General features: G+C 39.7%; 2 protein-coding genes across 3 annotated transcripts in view; one reads left to right on the top strand and one right to left on the bottom strand.

The window, feature by feature from the left end:
• The window catches only part of SNW1 (SNW domain containing 1), a 34,627-nt gene extending 28,345 nt beyond the window's left edge, over nucleotides 1–6,282 (top strand). Inside the window, exons 11-14 of one of the 2 annotated variants that reach the window (XM_039232278.1) lie at nucleotides 973–1,069; nucleotides 3,478–3,595; nucleotides 5,348–5,511; nucleotides 5,592–6,282. In XM_039232278.1, coding sequence (XP_039088209.1) covers nucleotides 973–1,069; nucleotides 3,478–3,595; nucleotides 5,348–5,511; nucleotides 5,592–5,790 — 578 coding nt within the window. In that variant the 3' untranslated portion in view covers nucleotides 5,791–6,282. Of the gene's footprint in view, nucleotides 1–972; nucleotides 1,070–3,477; nucleotides 3,596–5,347 lie in introns of both variants that reach the window. The other variant, XM_039232277.1, reaches the window with a different exon arrangement.
• On the bottom strand, nucleotides 6,276–15,025 carry LOC120231948 (SRA stem-loop interacting RNA binding protein). The gene is made up of 4 exons (XM_039232279.1): nucleotides 14,905–15,025; nucleotides 11,408–11,466; nucleotides 7,036–7,143; nucleotides 6,276–6,388 (listed from the first exon to the last, which is right to left on the bottom strand). Exons 1-4 carry the CDS (start codon nucleotides 14,999–15,001, stop codon nucleotides 6,317–6,319), a joined length of 336 nt encoding a protein of 111 aa, XP_039088210.1. The 5' UTR covers nucleotides 15,002–15,025; the 3' UTR covers nucleotides 6,276–6,316.
• Nucleotides 15,026–15,080: the final 55 nt, after the last annotated feature.

The raw sequence follows: 15,080 nt of genomic DNA, 5'->3' as shown, positions 1-15,080 counted from the left end.
GAAATTTCAATATGACAATTTTAATTTTTTTTAATTTTTAATTTTTTAGAGAGAGAGAGCAGGGGAGAGGGGTGGGGCATGAGGAGAGAGATCTTAAGCAGGCTCCATCCTCAGGGGAGCCCAACGTGAGGCTCAAACCCATGACCCTAGGATCATGACCTGAGCTGAAATTAAGGGTCAGTCAGTGAAGCATCCAGCTCTTGATTTTGGCTCGGGTCATGATCTCAAATTTGTGGGTTCAAGCCCCACATCAGGCGGTGTGCTGGCAGCATGGAGCCTGACTGGGATTCTGTCTCTGTCCTTTCCCTGCTTGCGCTCACGTGCTCTCTTTCTCTCTCTCTCTCTCAAAATAAATAAATAAGGTTAAAAACACACAGACACACACAAAAGTTGAAAGAATTATACAATGAACAGGCATATATCTACCACCTAGATTCTACAGTTAACTTTTTTTTAACAATTAACATTACTAAATTTGCTTTACCACCTATCTACCTATCTCTATTCATCTGTCAGTTCACCTCACAACTTTGACGCATTTCAAGTGAAAGACATCAGTGTACATTACCTCTAAACACTTCAGCTGCATGCATGATTATGGATTTCACATTCAAAAATTAAACTGGGGCGCCTGGGTGGCTCATTCAGTTAGGCAGTTGACTTTTGATTTCGGCTCCGGTCATGATCTCACAGTTCATGAAATCGAGCCTTGAGTCAAGCTCTGCACTGAGCATGGAGCCTGCTTGAGATTCTCTCTCTCCCTCTCTCTCTGCCCTCCTCCCCAAAATAAAGAAACTTTAAAAATTAGATCAATACTGTTGGATTTAAATTAATTGCAGGTAAGTTAAAAGGGCTGAATGTGACTATAAAGAAATTCGTGGAATTTTCGGTTGTAGGTTAATGAATATTCTCTGGTTGTAGATATTAATCAGTAATATAGTGATGAAATAATTTTTGACTTTGTTCACACAGAGGATGGAGAGGCACGTGAGAGGGATGAAATCCGGCATGATAGACGAAAAGAGAGACAGCACGACCGGAATCTTTCCAGGGCAGCTCCTGATAAGAGGTAGGTGCTATTTGAGATAAATACGAATTATGAGGAGTGGCTTTTCTGAACCTTTTAGAGAGAAGATTTAGTCCCCTGGGCCCAGTTTTGCTTCTCTTCCTTTCGTTTTTAGTTTGATAACTTACTAAATCACCACTTATTTTCTCACACTAAACCATTTACTTTTTCTTAGCAGAAGAGTTGACTGTCCCTGGAAGTAATCTTTTCTCATCACCCTGTAGATGTGTAGAGTCAGCTAGAATTGCAAATGATGGGGGATATAGAAAAGGGAGTTTAGATCATGTTTGTGAAGGTAGCTGATAGAATTGTTCTAGTCTGTTCTTTTCCTATTTCAAATGATGTGGCAAACTTACCATGTGCCTATTCCTCCAGGCAGGGAAGAAGCTTCTGTACGTTTTTAAAAATTATTATTATTATTTTAATGTTTATTTTGAGAGAGAGCACATACGTGTGCGAGTTGGGGAAGGGGCAGAGAGAGAGAATCCCAACCAGGCTTCTGCTGTCAGCACAGAGCCTGACATGGGGCTCTGTCTCATTAACTGAGATCATGACTGGGGCCAAAATCAAGAGTCAGGCGCTTAATGAATTGAGCCACCCAGGTGCCCCGAAGCGTCTGTAGTTTCATTGAGATCCACCTATAGGCAGCGGACTGTTCTGAATATAGTGGGGGATAATAGCTGGTTTTGTGAGAAGTGAAAGCTTCTTCTCATGGGCAGTTCACTTAAAATTTAAAGACAGAGCTCCCATATAAAATTACTTGGGAAAATGGACGGAGCACTGTTAATAACAGTTTGCATGAAACAAATGAAATACATGTAAGGGGAATTGGGCTAAAGAGGGATTGATAAAGTTTATGGTTCACCAAAGGCTAAGACCTGAATTTTGGTTGAGGGTTAAATGCAACCCTCATTTAACCCTATGTGAAACACTGCCTTTCCATATGAGCAGTTTTCTACACTCTCATAATTTTGTGAGCTATCGATAAAATCCATTTTGTTCTCAAGTCATGTCTTAAACATGAAAAAGATTCCTACAGGTGGTAGTCTTTGTTATTTAATGCTATAGCTCATCTCCCTGGGTAAGTGAAGCCCTGGAGAAGCAGAAAATCTGAATTTCAAATTGTGCGTAAATATGCGATATAGAAGAGATTGGAATGAAATGTGAAAGTGCACAATTAAGGATACTCTTGCTTTGAAATTCTTTTTTTTTTTTTTTTTAAACTTTTTTTTTTTAATGTTTTTATTTATTTCTAGGAGAGAGAGACAGCGTGAGCAGGGGAGGGTCAGAGAGAGAGGGAGTCACAGACTGAAACAGGCTCCAGGCTCTGAGCTGGCAGTCAGCACAGAGCCCGACGCGGGGCTCGAACCCACGAACGGCGAGATCATGACCCAAGCGAAAGTCGGACGCTTAACCGACTAAGCCACCCAGGCGCCCCTGAAATTCTTAAGCTGTAAAAAGTCAAAGTGGCTCTGTAGATAAATTGAGCCCTTAAAACCAGTAAAGTGGCTATGAGAATTGATAATGTAGAAAGGCTGTAAACTTAGAATTGGGTGAAAATTGGGTTGTCTATAGAAATCATGTTAAGACTTGAGTTTCGGGGCACCTGGGTGGCTTAGTTGGTTAAGCGTCTGACTTTGGCTCAGGCCATGACCTCATGGTTCATGAGTTCAAGCCCAGTGTTGGACTCTGTGCTGACAGCTCAGAGCCTGGAGCCTGCTTCACATTCTGTGTCTCCCTCTCTCCCTGCCCCTCCCGGCTTGCGCTCTGTCTCTCTATCAAAAAAAATAGACCTGAGAGCTTCTGGTAAAATAAGTGATGACAGTTACCATGGTTTCATTATGATGTAGATTGCATACATACTGAAACAGCAGGGAAATTAGAATAATCTGAATATTGAAAATCATACTGAGTAATCCAGTCATTGACATGTTTTCCTCAAAATTCTAATAGGATGAATTACTAAATGTGGTTCAGGTAAAGAACTGATTCTGGCTTATTGACAGTGATTCATATGATACATCTAATTTGCATCCAGCCCTCCCCCCCCATAATAGCAAATATAGACTGTAGCAATTTCCTATCTCAGCATGCTCTATGGGGTAATTTTTTTTTTTTTCTTTTCATAAGGTGATTTCTTGTATTAAACACTCGTGTCAAGAGTGAGTCTCTTGACAGTTCTTTTCATGTAACAGGAAGGCCTGATTGTAAAACCCCACCTCTTCTAATAATCACACCTCTGAAGTGCTGTAAAGACTGCCAGCCCAATTATGCATTATCAGGGAATACATGTTCACAAGATACAAACGAGATATGCTCATTAACTTTGCTTCTGAGATTGGTTATGTTGAAATTGAAATTCAGCTTATCTGTGAAGAATTTTCAGTCAATGACATTGTATTTTGAAACAGGTCAAAACTGCAGAGAAATGAAAATCGAGATATCAGTGAAGTCATTGCTCTTGGTGTACCCAATCCTCGGACATCCAACGAAGTTCAGTATGACCAAAGGCTCTTCAACCAGTCCAAGGTACAAGGAATTTAGAAATATATCAGATGTCTTAAGTGTTGATAAGAATACAGTCCTCAGGGAAAACAAAATTAACATATCATAGATTTGGATCGACCTGAGTAAGGTATGCTGGCATAATGAGAGAAAAATCTTACAAGTTGTGTGCTATAAACTAGAGAGCTGCTATATCTTATTTCATCTTATTTGATGTAGTAGGATGAAACAACTCTGATTTTGCCCTCTGACAGTTGGCTAAGATTTAAGACACTAGTAGAAAATGAAAGAAATTAGTTGATTTTTAAAAAAATTAATATATCAGTCTTTTATTTCTAAACTAGAGCCAGTGTTCTACAAAATTATCTCTTGGGATTTTTGATCTTTGAAGAAAGAATTTTTTTTAATGCTATAGAATCACATAAACTTGAGACCTTTAAAAGATGAAGCTGAAAAACTAAATTTAAGTGCTAGACTAGCTGTCAGGAAATCTGATTTCTAATAACCTACTGTTATTAACTAGCTAGGACACATTAGGAGTGAAGAAGTATCTTAATGTTTTAATCCACCCAACATTATTTATTGTGCATAAGACCGTGAGATCAGAGATAGATGTGCTGTGCCCTCAAGGAACCTTCAAGTCTACTGGAAAAGACAGATGTGTGTAAAGACAAGGCAGGCTTTAATAAAAACATAAACATATAAATGAAGTTCTACTGGGATATAGAAGGGAAGTTTGTTATGACTTGGAGGCTTCAGGGAGATTTGAAGGTAGCATTTGAGTAAGCTCTTTTAGTTTAATAATAACTTAGGCATTTTACATTCCTGGCATTGTTCTTTTATTTGTATTATCTCATGTAATCCTTACAAAAACCCTATGACTTCATACTATTTATTATAACCTCTATAGATGAGGAAATTGAGACACGTAGAGGTTTAGCTAGAAACTAATAGAAGATTCAAACATGGGCTGTGTTGATTGCAAAGTTTGTGTTCTTAAACACTCTGCAGTAGTAATTTACCACCCTGATGAGGAAAGGGGTTAGGCATGAAAGTTCCACATAAGTAAATATTTATGACCATCACCTCTTACAAGCTTAAGCTTAAATTATTTCAAAGTTGTAATAAATTTTTTTCTAAAAAAGCACAACCCCATATTAAGGAACCATTCAAATATATGAAACAAGTTCCTTGTTGTCTTGGGATTTTCATTAAGAGCCTTATTGTTGAAACAGTTATGTTCTCAGGGAGTTAAGGGGTGTAACATTTATTATACTAAATGAAATCATATAGGGACGTCTGTCTATACAACATCCAACTCTTTTTTTTTTTTTTTTTAACAAATAGTTTATTGTCAAATTAGTTTCCACATAACACTCAGTGCTCATCCCCACAAGTGTCCTCCTCCATGCCCATCCCCCCCTCCCCCCTACAACATCCAACTCTTGATGTCAGGTTGTGAGTTCAAGCCCCACATTGGACACAGAACTTGTTAATTAAATGAGTGACGTTAGGTAGATGCTGCTTTACAATTCTTTCCTCTTCTTGCCACTGTCTGTACAAATTCAAATTGTCAAGTACCTGCTTATACTACTATCCCCCAAGTTTAAGGACTACTTCACTAAAGTAGTCCTGAATTGTTAATTAGCACTTTATTTAATCTGAGGACCAAAGGTGATAAGAATAAAAGTTTATGGACTTTGTTTTTTTAATGAAGATTTTAATTCACACTTCAGATTGCTGAAAATGTTAACTTTTAATGTACTTTTTCCACAGGGTATGGACAGTGGTTTCGCAGGTGGAGAAGATGAAATTTATAACGTTTATGATCAAGCCTGGAGAGGTGGCAAAGATATGGCCCAGAATATTTACAGGCCCAGTAAAAATCTGGACAAAGACATGTATGGAGATGACCTAGAAGCCAGAATAAAGACCAACAGGTACCAATGCAGACAGCTCAGTTTCAGTGTTTGCACTAGTAAAAACAGAGTGGTTCATACTCCTTTTTCTTTTTCCCTAGATTTGTTCCCGATAAGGAGTTTTCTGGTTCAGACCGTAGGCAAAGAGGCCGAGAAGGACCAGTTCAGTTTGAGGAAGATCCTTTTGGTTTGGACAAGTTTTTGGAAGAAGCCAAACAGCACGGTGGCTCTAAAAGACCCTCAGACAGCAGCCGCCCCAAGGAACATGAGCATGAAGGCAAGAAGAGGAGGAAGGAGTAGATACACTGCTCTTGAAAGTCAATGAACTTTTATCTGTAACCCTAATGATGCAAGTCAGATGGGGAAACACTGTAAATGGCCAGGAGAAAAACCAAATCTGGGTGTCAGATCCCAGCACTACTTTTTATTATGGGAGTAAGGGGGGGGTGGGGTGGAAAATTCTTTGAACTATTTAGTTTTTTTTAAACAGTGGGTTGTGTTTGTGCTTCTCCTACCTTTTGGCATTTATAGAACACACTGCCCCACACATGAAATGAGACCACTTCCTTTTGTGTGACATTAGTACTTTGGGGATAATATTTTGTGTAAAAATGACTGCTGATGAATAGTTGCCCCAACCACAGCGAGTAGAAAGATGTTCACATACTACAACTGTCCTGCCAAATGACCCCTGCCCCTACTGAGCTCAGTTTTCATTTGGAATGGGGAAAGCAGGCTCTTGCTTGGTGCAACTACTTGTTTCAAATAAAAACATTTAGACAAAATTTTCAATTTTGTTTCCTTTATTTGATAGCTAGCAATAGTCTCAAAAATCTTTTTCTTCATCAGATGTTTGATCCCCTTGCAAAATTTTTGGTCTTTGAGCTTGAATGGAGAGCTGAAAAAAATCAAATAAGCATTGTAAGACACTATCTGCAAAACATCACAACTAAAAACTGCCCCCTAAGACTGCCTGTTTATTATGGAGTCAGCAATAAGTCAAGAGGATGTTAGTTGTTCCCTGTTCTTTTTTTTTAATTTTTTTTGTTTTATTTATTTCTGAGAGAGAGACAGCATGAGCAGGGGAGGGTCAAAGAGAGAGGGAGATACAGAATCTGAAACAGGCTCCAGCTCTGAGCTGTCAGCACAGAGCCCGATGCAGGGCTCAAATCCACGAACCATGAGATCATGACCTAAGCCGAAGCCGGACGCTTAACCAACTGAGCCACCCAGGCGCCCCTATTCTTAAAATCAACTGCTTTGACCCAAGGTTGCATGGTAAGTGGAAAGGGCAGAATTGCAACCCCTTCACTATCTTGTCAGTAGACTCCTGTTCCCACTGCTCTACATTAGAGGCCCCTTGCTAACCATTACAGGGTCTTCCTCTACTACCTTAGAACTGGCACTCTCCCACCCCCACCACTCTTTAACCAATACTAAGGGAACCTTAGTTCTAAATCTTCCAAAGACCTTGGGAGATTCCATACTTCTGACCTACTGACTGATCCATAGAATGCTCATGACGTTATACAGAAAAATATTTACCTTTACTCCATCAACAATATGGTTTTCTTGCTGTAATGCATTCTGAAGTTCTTCTTCTGAAGAAAACTGAATCCAGGCCATACCTCTGTGAAATCCAGTTTCTTTGTCCTAAAAACTCAAAATGTAGGAAGAGATTAATCATGAATTTGGGAAAGTTAACATGAGCTCCAAAACAAACTACCAACTTTTCATCTGCCAAAATGGGATAACTAACATTAATAGATGTAAAAAAAAAAAAAAAAAAAAAACCTTCCTTTAATGCCTCCTAGTTACAAAAGGCTTACCCCTGTGTTAGTCTTAACATTCTGCTTTTCTGCTGCCACTGGAGAAGTAAAATATGGGTAGTAAAGTTTCTTTATCATTCAAGATACAAACCACACTAACAGTAATAGGGAAATTTTAATCACATAAAGAAATACAGTACTCTATTTCTAACTTCCTCACTTTTAGAAACTAAAAAATTAAGCCTCAAAATCTAGGTGCATTTCTGGTAATTTTGGAGACCAATTACTCTCATTACCACCACTACCATTACAATCACATACTCAATACTCCTAATGAAAAATAGGAAAAAAAATATATATATACAGTATTACCCTTATTTACCTAGCTCCGGATTCCGAGGTAATGCTACTTCCCCTTGTGCAAAAGACAAGAGTGCTTATCATCCAACCTATACATCAGCACGTGTATAGGTAAAGATTCTAGTGGAATCTTTCTAGTGGAATTTATGTGGAAAAGATTCTAGTATGCTTGGGAGCACCCTGCCCCCACCCCACCAGCACTACTATTTAAAGAACAGAGGTCCCTGGGGTGGCTCAGTCCGTTAAGCATCCAACTCTTGATTTTGGCTCCTGTTATGATCTCAAGGTTGTGAGGTCAAGCCTGCCATTGGGCTCTGTGCTGGTCATTGAGACGACTTAAGATTCTCTCTCTTCCTGTCCCTCCCCACCCAAATAAGAACAGATACAGAGATGTCTATTCACTCAGTGTACATCATCATCAATCTTGTTACAAAGTTATGTTGTGTTCCAGACCACATTCTAATTCTAAAAAACTCAAACCAAATTCTAAAAAACTGCCCCTATATTTAAAAAGTGACTTTTTAAAGAGAGAAATAGTGGGAGAGTAAGGTACAGGAGGGAGGGAGAGAATCTTTTTTTTTTTTTTCTTTTTAATGTTTATCTATTTTTGAGAGAGAGAGATGGAGACACAATCCAAATCAGGCTCCAAGCTCTGAGCTGTCAGCACAGGGCCCGAACCACGAACCATGAGATCATGACCAGAGCTGAAATCGGACACTCAACCGACTGAGCCACCCAGGCGCCCCAGAGAGAGAATCTTAAGCAGGTTTCATGCTCAGTTAGGGTTAGTAGAGGCCAACATAGGGCTTGGTCCCAGGACCCTGGGATGGTGACCTGAGCTGAAATCTAGAGTCCAAGGCTCAACTGACGAAGCCACCCAGGCACTCCTAAAAGGTTACTTTTTAAGTATAAACCTAAACTGCATGAAGTTTCAGGTAATATCCCAGTGATTCACTCCTTACCTCAGAAAAATACACTTTCTCCTCTACCCCTTATGATAATTTCTATAAACACCTTAAAAAATTTGTGTTTGGGGGCGCCTGCGTGGTTCAGTCAGTTAAGTGTCCAACTCTTAATCTGGGCTCAGGTCATGCTCTCCAGGTCATGAGATCAAGCTCCACATCAAGCTGCACGACTGAGCGTGGAGCCTGCTTGGGATTCTCTCTCATCCTCTCTCTCTGCCCTTCCCCTCCTTGCACTCTCTCTCTCTCAAAATAAACATTTGAAAAAATATTTTGTATAAAACTCAGGTAAGGCGTAGCTAAAACAGGAACCTGGATTTCTAACTTGATTACATGAATTTGTTTACCAGAAACTAACTGTTTTCCTGTTATATTTTAGTTTTACCAAGAATCAAAACCTTCTTTTGTTTAAATCTAAGATCTGGTAACACCAAGTCCTAATTATTTTATTTATACTTCTAAGAGGGAAATGGCCACCAAAAAAAAAATGTGGATAAAATTTTTGGATAAAATTTTTTTAATGCTCTTCAAAAAAACACAAATTTCATACTCTTTGTAAAATTGTACTTTTTAAGCTTATAGAAACATATCAGTAATACATGTGCCTCATTCTTTTAATCAACTACATAAAACTCCATTGTATCAATAAATATCTATTTAATCCCACTGATAAACATTTAGGTTCTTTCCAGTAGTATTACTATTTTTTTTAATTTACTTTAGTTGAGAGAGACAGTGTGTGAGCAGGGGAGAGGGGTAGAGGGAGAGACAGAGAATCTTAACCAGCCTCCATGCTCAGTGCATAGCCCGATCTCACAACTCTGGGATAATGACATGAGCCGAAATCAAGAGTCAGATGCTCAACCAACTGAGCCACAGAGGCATCCCTTTCCAGTTATTAGTGACCGATTTCCGCACACCATTTCCGCAGAATAAATGCCTAAAAATGGAATTGCTAGATAAAAGCAAATACAAATTCTGAGTTTTTATTTTGCCAAACTACCCTTCAGAAATGAAGTAAACTTATGAGCAATTTTAGTGCCAGCTTCCCTATACCCTCACTAGCAACAGATAGGAGTAACCCATGAGATCATTGAAAAGCAACTAACATTAGGGGCGCCTGGGTGGCTTAGTCGGTTAAGCGTCCGACTTTCACTTAGGTCATGATCTCGCGGTTCATGGGTTCGAGCCCCGCGTCGGGCTCTGTGCTGACTGCCAGCTCAGAGCCTGGAGCCTGTTTCAGTGTGTGACTCTCTCTCTCTCACTGACCCTCCCCTGTTCACACTGTCTCTCTCTCTCCTAGAAATAAATAAAACATTAAAAAAAAAAAAGAAAAAAAAAAAAAAAAAAGAACAACTAACATTAAACCAAGGGTTAAGAATTTAAACAGCCCAGAATAAAGCAAAACAAATTTATAAACTGATTCCTAAACATTCCTTAGAAAGCAAAGGAGGGGAACCTGGGTGGCTCAGTCGAGTGAGCATCTGACTTCTGCTCAGGTCATGATCTCACAGTTCATGAGTTCAAGCCCCACATCAGGCTCTGTGCTGACAGCTCACAGCCTGGAGTCTGCTTTGGATTCTGCATCTCCCTCTCTGCCCCTCCTCCGCTCACACTGTGTCTCTCTCTCCCTTTCTCTCAAAAATAAACATTAAAAAAAGTTTTAAAAAAGGAAATATAACAAATATAAAAACACTAAAAGAAAAAAAGGCATTCAACTTAATAAGGATAAAGATTGAAACAGATATTCTCCCAGTTAGTTTTTAAAAATTTATTTAATTTTTTTTTAACGTTTATTCATTTTTAAGAGACAAGAGAGACAGAGCATGAGATGGGGAGGGACAGAGATAGAGAGGGAGACAGAATCCGAAGCAGGCTCTAGGCTCTGAGCTGTCAGCACAGTGTCCAACGCAGGGCTCTAACTCGGAGACTGTGAGATCACAACCTGGGCCAAAGTTGGATGCCTTAACCAACTGTGCCACCCAGGAGCCCCTCCACCAATTAATTTTAAGATAAAATCATCCTCTAGTAAGTATCAAGTCCGTATTACAATACTGCAATGGGCAGAATTCTAAGATGGCCCCGTGATCTATACATGTCCCACCAACTTACCCTCGTATAACCCTTTCCCCTTGAGGGTGTGTGGGACCCGTGACATGCTTTTAACCAAAGAATATAGCAAAAATGATGGTATCTTGCTTCCCTGATCAGGTTACTTAACAAGGGTGATGGGATGCCACTCCCATGACTATGTTCTAAGACAGACTTAACAGACTAGAGAGATAAACTCCTCTGCTGACTTTGAAGAAATAAGCTGTCATGCTGGGAGAGCCTACAGACCTCCCAGGTAACAAGGAACTTCAGGTAGTCCCTACAAGCTGAAAGCCAGCAAAACAGTAGATACCTCAGTCCAACAGTTCAAAGATGAATTCTGCCAACAACCTGAGGGATCTTGGACATCAGTCTTTCCCAGTTGAGGCTCTGATGAGACCAAAGCCCCAGATGACACCTGGCCTGCAGCTATGTGAGACCCTGAACAGAGGACCCAGCAAGGCTGTGCCCAGATCCCTGATCTGCAGAAACTGTGAGGTAACTTATATGCACGTTGTTTTGAGTCCCTGTGGTAATATGTTATGCGCAGTATAAGTTTTTTTTTTACTTCTTAATCAGTATCACCCATAATTTTATCAATAAAGATTCAGAACAGCTTTACTTCATTAGAAAGTCATACAACTAGATATGTTTTGACAAAAAGTCAAGAATTCAAGGATAAAATCTGAGGATCAAGGATGAAAGGATAATTTTTTTTTTAAAGAGAATACTCACAAAAGGTAAAACGCACTTTCGTATATGGCCAAACTGTGCAAAGTGTTCTCTCAGCTCACCTGTATAGGAGGAGAAAACATGTTAAAAGTAGTTCATGTATTTTCGGGTACCTGGCTGGTTCAGTCAGTAAAGCATGTGACTCTTGAAATCGAAGTTGTGAATTCAAGTCCCATGATGGGCACAGAGATTACTTAAAAAAAAAAAAAAAAAAAAGGAATTAATATATTTTGTATCTTCCATCCTAGATTGTAGGTAGAAAGCAAAAGAGGACCCAGAGTTCCCAAACATTTTGTAACAGGAGCTACTTTGCATTTCCTTGAAGCCTTAAGATTTAGAAAGCAGCTATGGTATTAACTACATAACTTCCTCAAGTTATGATGGGGTTACAGCTGATAAACCTATCATAAGTTGAAAATGCATTTAATCCACCTAACCTACTGAACAGCATAGCTTAGACCAGCCTACCTTAAACATGCTTAGAATACTTACATTAGCCTACCGTCGGGCAAAATCATCTAACACAAAGCCTTTTTTATAATAAAGTGTTGAATTTCTTACGTAATTTACTGACTACTGAAAATGAAAACCAGAACGGTCGTATGGGCACAGAACAGCTATTAAGTCTATCAGTTATTTACCCTCGTCATCACATGGCTGACTTGGGACTGCATTTTGCTGCTGTTGCCGCCTAGTATCACAAGAGTATCATACTGCATTTCACTAGCAGGAAAAAAAAAATAAAAATTCAAAGTAGAGTTTCTTCAGAATGTGTATCACTATCACACCACTGTAAAGTCAAAAAATTGTAAATGAAACCACTGTAAGTCAAGAACCACCTCTACAGGGGCGCCTGGGTAGCTCAGTTGGTTAAGCATCCAACTTTGGCTCAGGTCATGGTCTCACTGTTCGTGAGTTCAAGCCCCACATCCGGCTCTGTGCTGACAGCTCAGAGCCTGGAGCCTTCTTGGGATTCTGTGTCTTCCTCTCTCTGCCCCTCCCCCACTTGCACTCTTTCTCTCAAAAATAAACAAAAAAACTAAAAAATTAAAAAATAAAAAGAGAACCATCTCTATACAGCTGCAATGTACCAGATTTGGGGAGAGTGTGTGTAGGGACACGCACAGATAAACTGCTGCATGGACTGTAGTCTTCATCCCCAGCAGAGGACTATCTTCATCAGTTACAGTGCTAGGTGCATGGATAACAATCCTTGTGAGAAATTCACAAAGAAGACAAACTACAGTATGTTGTTTAGCCATATTAGAGATTTTCAAATAAAAGCTCAATTTACTTGCCTTCCATAAAGTTTATATTCAGTTAAATAGCTGATACTTTAAAATTTGTTGAGATGACCCTGTTTACCCTTCCTGTCTTACTTCCCATTGCTGGCCCACAGATACTCTCCAGTATAGCAAATGAAGTTCTGTGTGTCCTGTGGATTTCCATCTTTGTTAATCGTTCTTTCCCCCTTGTTATGTCAGTAATCCTATCTCTTCCTGCCTAAATTGTAATTATCCTTCAAGACTCAAACCAAATATATCCACTGAATATTATTTTATTGGGTATGTACTGCAATACAAAACAATGTTTTATCTTTACTCCTGTGAGTCCTCGAAGATGCACAGTAATCTTAAAGATCAAAAACTACACGGTCTCTTCTGAACAACAGTGTCTGTACTTTCACTGATTTATATTTCATATTACCTGGTTACTTCCCCTAGTACATCTAAACCTCACTGGTTCAACAACTGCCTGTATCTGTTGGAAGTCTCCACACCACACCGCATCACCACAACTTCCCTGAGTGTTGAGTCCACTATGTCAACAGTACTTCATACACAGTAGAGCAATATTTGATGAATGAATAAATGTCTAGTAATCCTTCAACAACCCACAGGAACTAAATTTCTTAAGAGCTCTGTTGGTCAAATCAGTTGGCAGGATCAGGACCTCAGAGACCATGTTACTAGAGAATAAACAAAATAGTGTTAAATATACATGTTCTAAACCAGGTATTAAAAGCTCTAGAAAACATTGACTTCCAAAACAAATTAATTCCGCAAGGTGACCCTCTTCCCAAATTACCTATAACTGTTAAGGGAAAACAGCTACAAGCACCAAGAACAACGCCCACCACAAACACTCCTTAAATATTTGCTGAATGAATGGCTGAACTAAGAGAGAATGTTTCAAAGTTGTATGTGACATAGACTCTTTGTAAAAGTTTTTAACCAACCCATTATGGTCTGTAAACCTGCCTCTGAGCCTTTACACTGTTTCACAGGGCCTAAGCAAGACATTGTACTAGCTTGGTCTTCACCTGCCACACATTGAAAGGTTAAGGCACAAACCGATCTATTTTCCATTCCACTACCCACACATGGGCCACAAAAACTAAAAGGTGAGTAATCCCAGTTCCATTCTTTTGTTTAAGAGAGATGACCTGACACATGAAAACAGAGAAAACTGACCGTGGGTTTTTAATTTTTGGTAAGTAAAATATAAAAACCTTTTCTCAAAACTGCAACTTAACAAAAATCAATGTTGGTTGAGAGATTTCAATACTGATTACTCCCAACCCTCTATCTCCAGCCTAGGTCTCTCCCCCGAGCTTCAATTACAGTAATCATGAAAATAACTGTCATTTATTGAGCACTTACTATGTATCTAGCACAGGCCTAAGCGATTTACATATACTCATTTTAACCCAATCAAAAATCCTATGAGGAAGGTAACAGCGACTCCAATTAACAGATGAAACTGAATTACAGAAGTGAGTCCTTTTCCCAAATTACCTCCCTTTGTGTTGCACTACTAAATGACCGAGGTGGAATTTTAACCTAAGCAGTATGGTTTAAGAGGGCACTTCTCAATTGATACACAATCTCCTCTATCCAATTGCTGACGCAGACTTCACAGGTTTTTCTTAAACTCAACCCATTTAAACTTTCCTCATCTTCTTTAAACCTGCTTCTCCTACACTATAACCAGGATATTCACCAACGCTGAAAACCTGCAAGTTTTTCTTCCGTTTCCTTCATTGCGTACTCTTCCCACATTCAAACCATCGCGAAGAGCCGTTGATTTTGTTTTAACATAAGTGGATCTGACCCGTCTTACTACCACTACCCTATTTCAGGTCCTCATCTTTGAACTAAATTACTGTATTTGCCTTTTAGTTCGTCTCCTTGTGACTCCATCCTCCACACCGCAATCAAAACAATCCCTTCTAAATCGTACATCTTAACCTTTTCAAGTAAGGAACCGTTCTACCAAATCACTCCGACAGGCAGGAGACCCTGGATACATGCCGCAAAAGCTCAAGGGACATCCCTAAACAATTAATTGGAAAAAAAAAAAATCTGCTCACTGGCCTGCTCAGGAGCAACAGCTCTTAATCCAGCCACCACGCTGATTTAAGCGTTCCGCCAAGAGCAGTGCTTTTGAGGATCGCTTGAGCCTAAAACTTCTTCCCCTAATACGTCTCCATCACTCACTCGAGGCTGCGGTCCAGGGAATTTTTCTGACGAAAGCTACCGGCCGGTTAGCGCTCGCACGCAGCGCCATAGCGGCCCTCACTGCCGAGGCCGCCATCTTTAAATTAAAGACCTCTGTGACCAGTGGTCACGACCCCGGAAGAACCTCTTCCGGAGCGCGGCACTCTGCTTCCGGG

The sequence above is a fragment of the Hyaena hyaena genome, unplaced genomic scaffold (genome assembly GCF_003009895.1).
Source record: "Hyaena hyaena isolate Hyena2069 unplaced genomic scaffold, ASM300989v1 scaffold_65, whole genome shotgun sequence".
Classification (NCBI taxonomy): domain Eukaryota; kingdom Metazoa; phylum Chordata; class Mammalia; order Carnivora; family Hyaenidae; genus Hyaena; species Hyaena hyaena.
This window is presented reverse-complemented; position numbering and strand designations above follow the sequence as displayed.

Bases quoted from the DNA above. Each gene is read 5' to 3' on its own strand.
- LOC120231948 (XM_039232279.1), bottom strand. From the start codon at position 15,001: ATGGCGGCCTCGGCAGTGAGGGCCGCTATGGCGCTGCGTGCGAGCGCT. The intron at 7,144-11,407 runs GTGAGTATTCTC...TTGAGTTTTTAG, and splicing joins GAAAGTGCGTTTTACCTTTT to GACAAAGAAACTGGATTTCA. The intron at 6,389-7,035 runs GTAAATATTTTT...GATTTTTTTCAG, and splicing joins ATATTGTTGATGGAGTAAAG to CTCTCCATTCAAGCTCAAAG.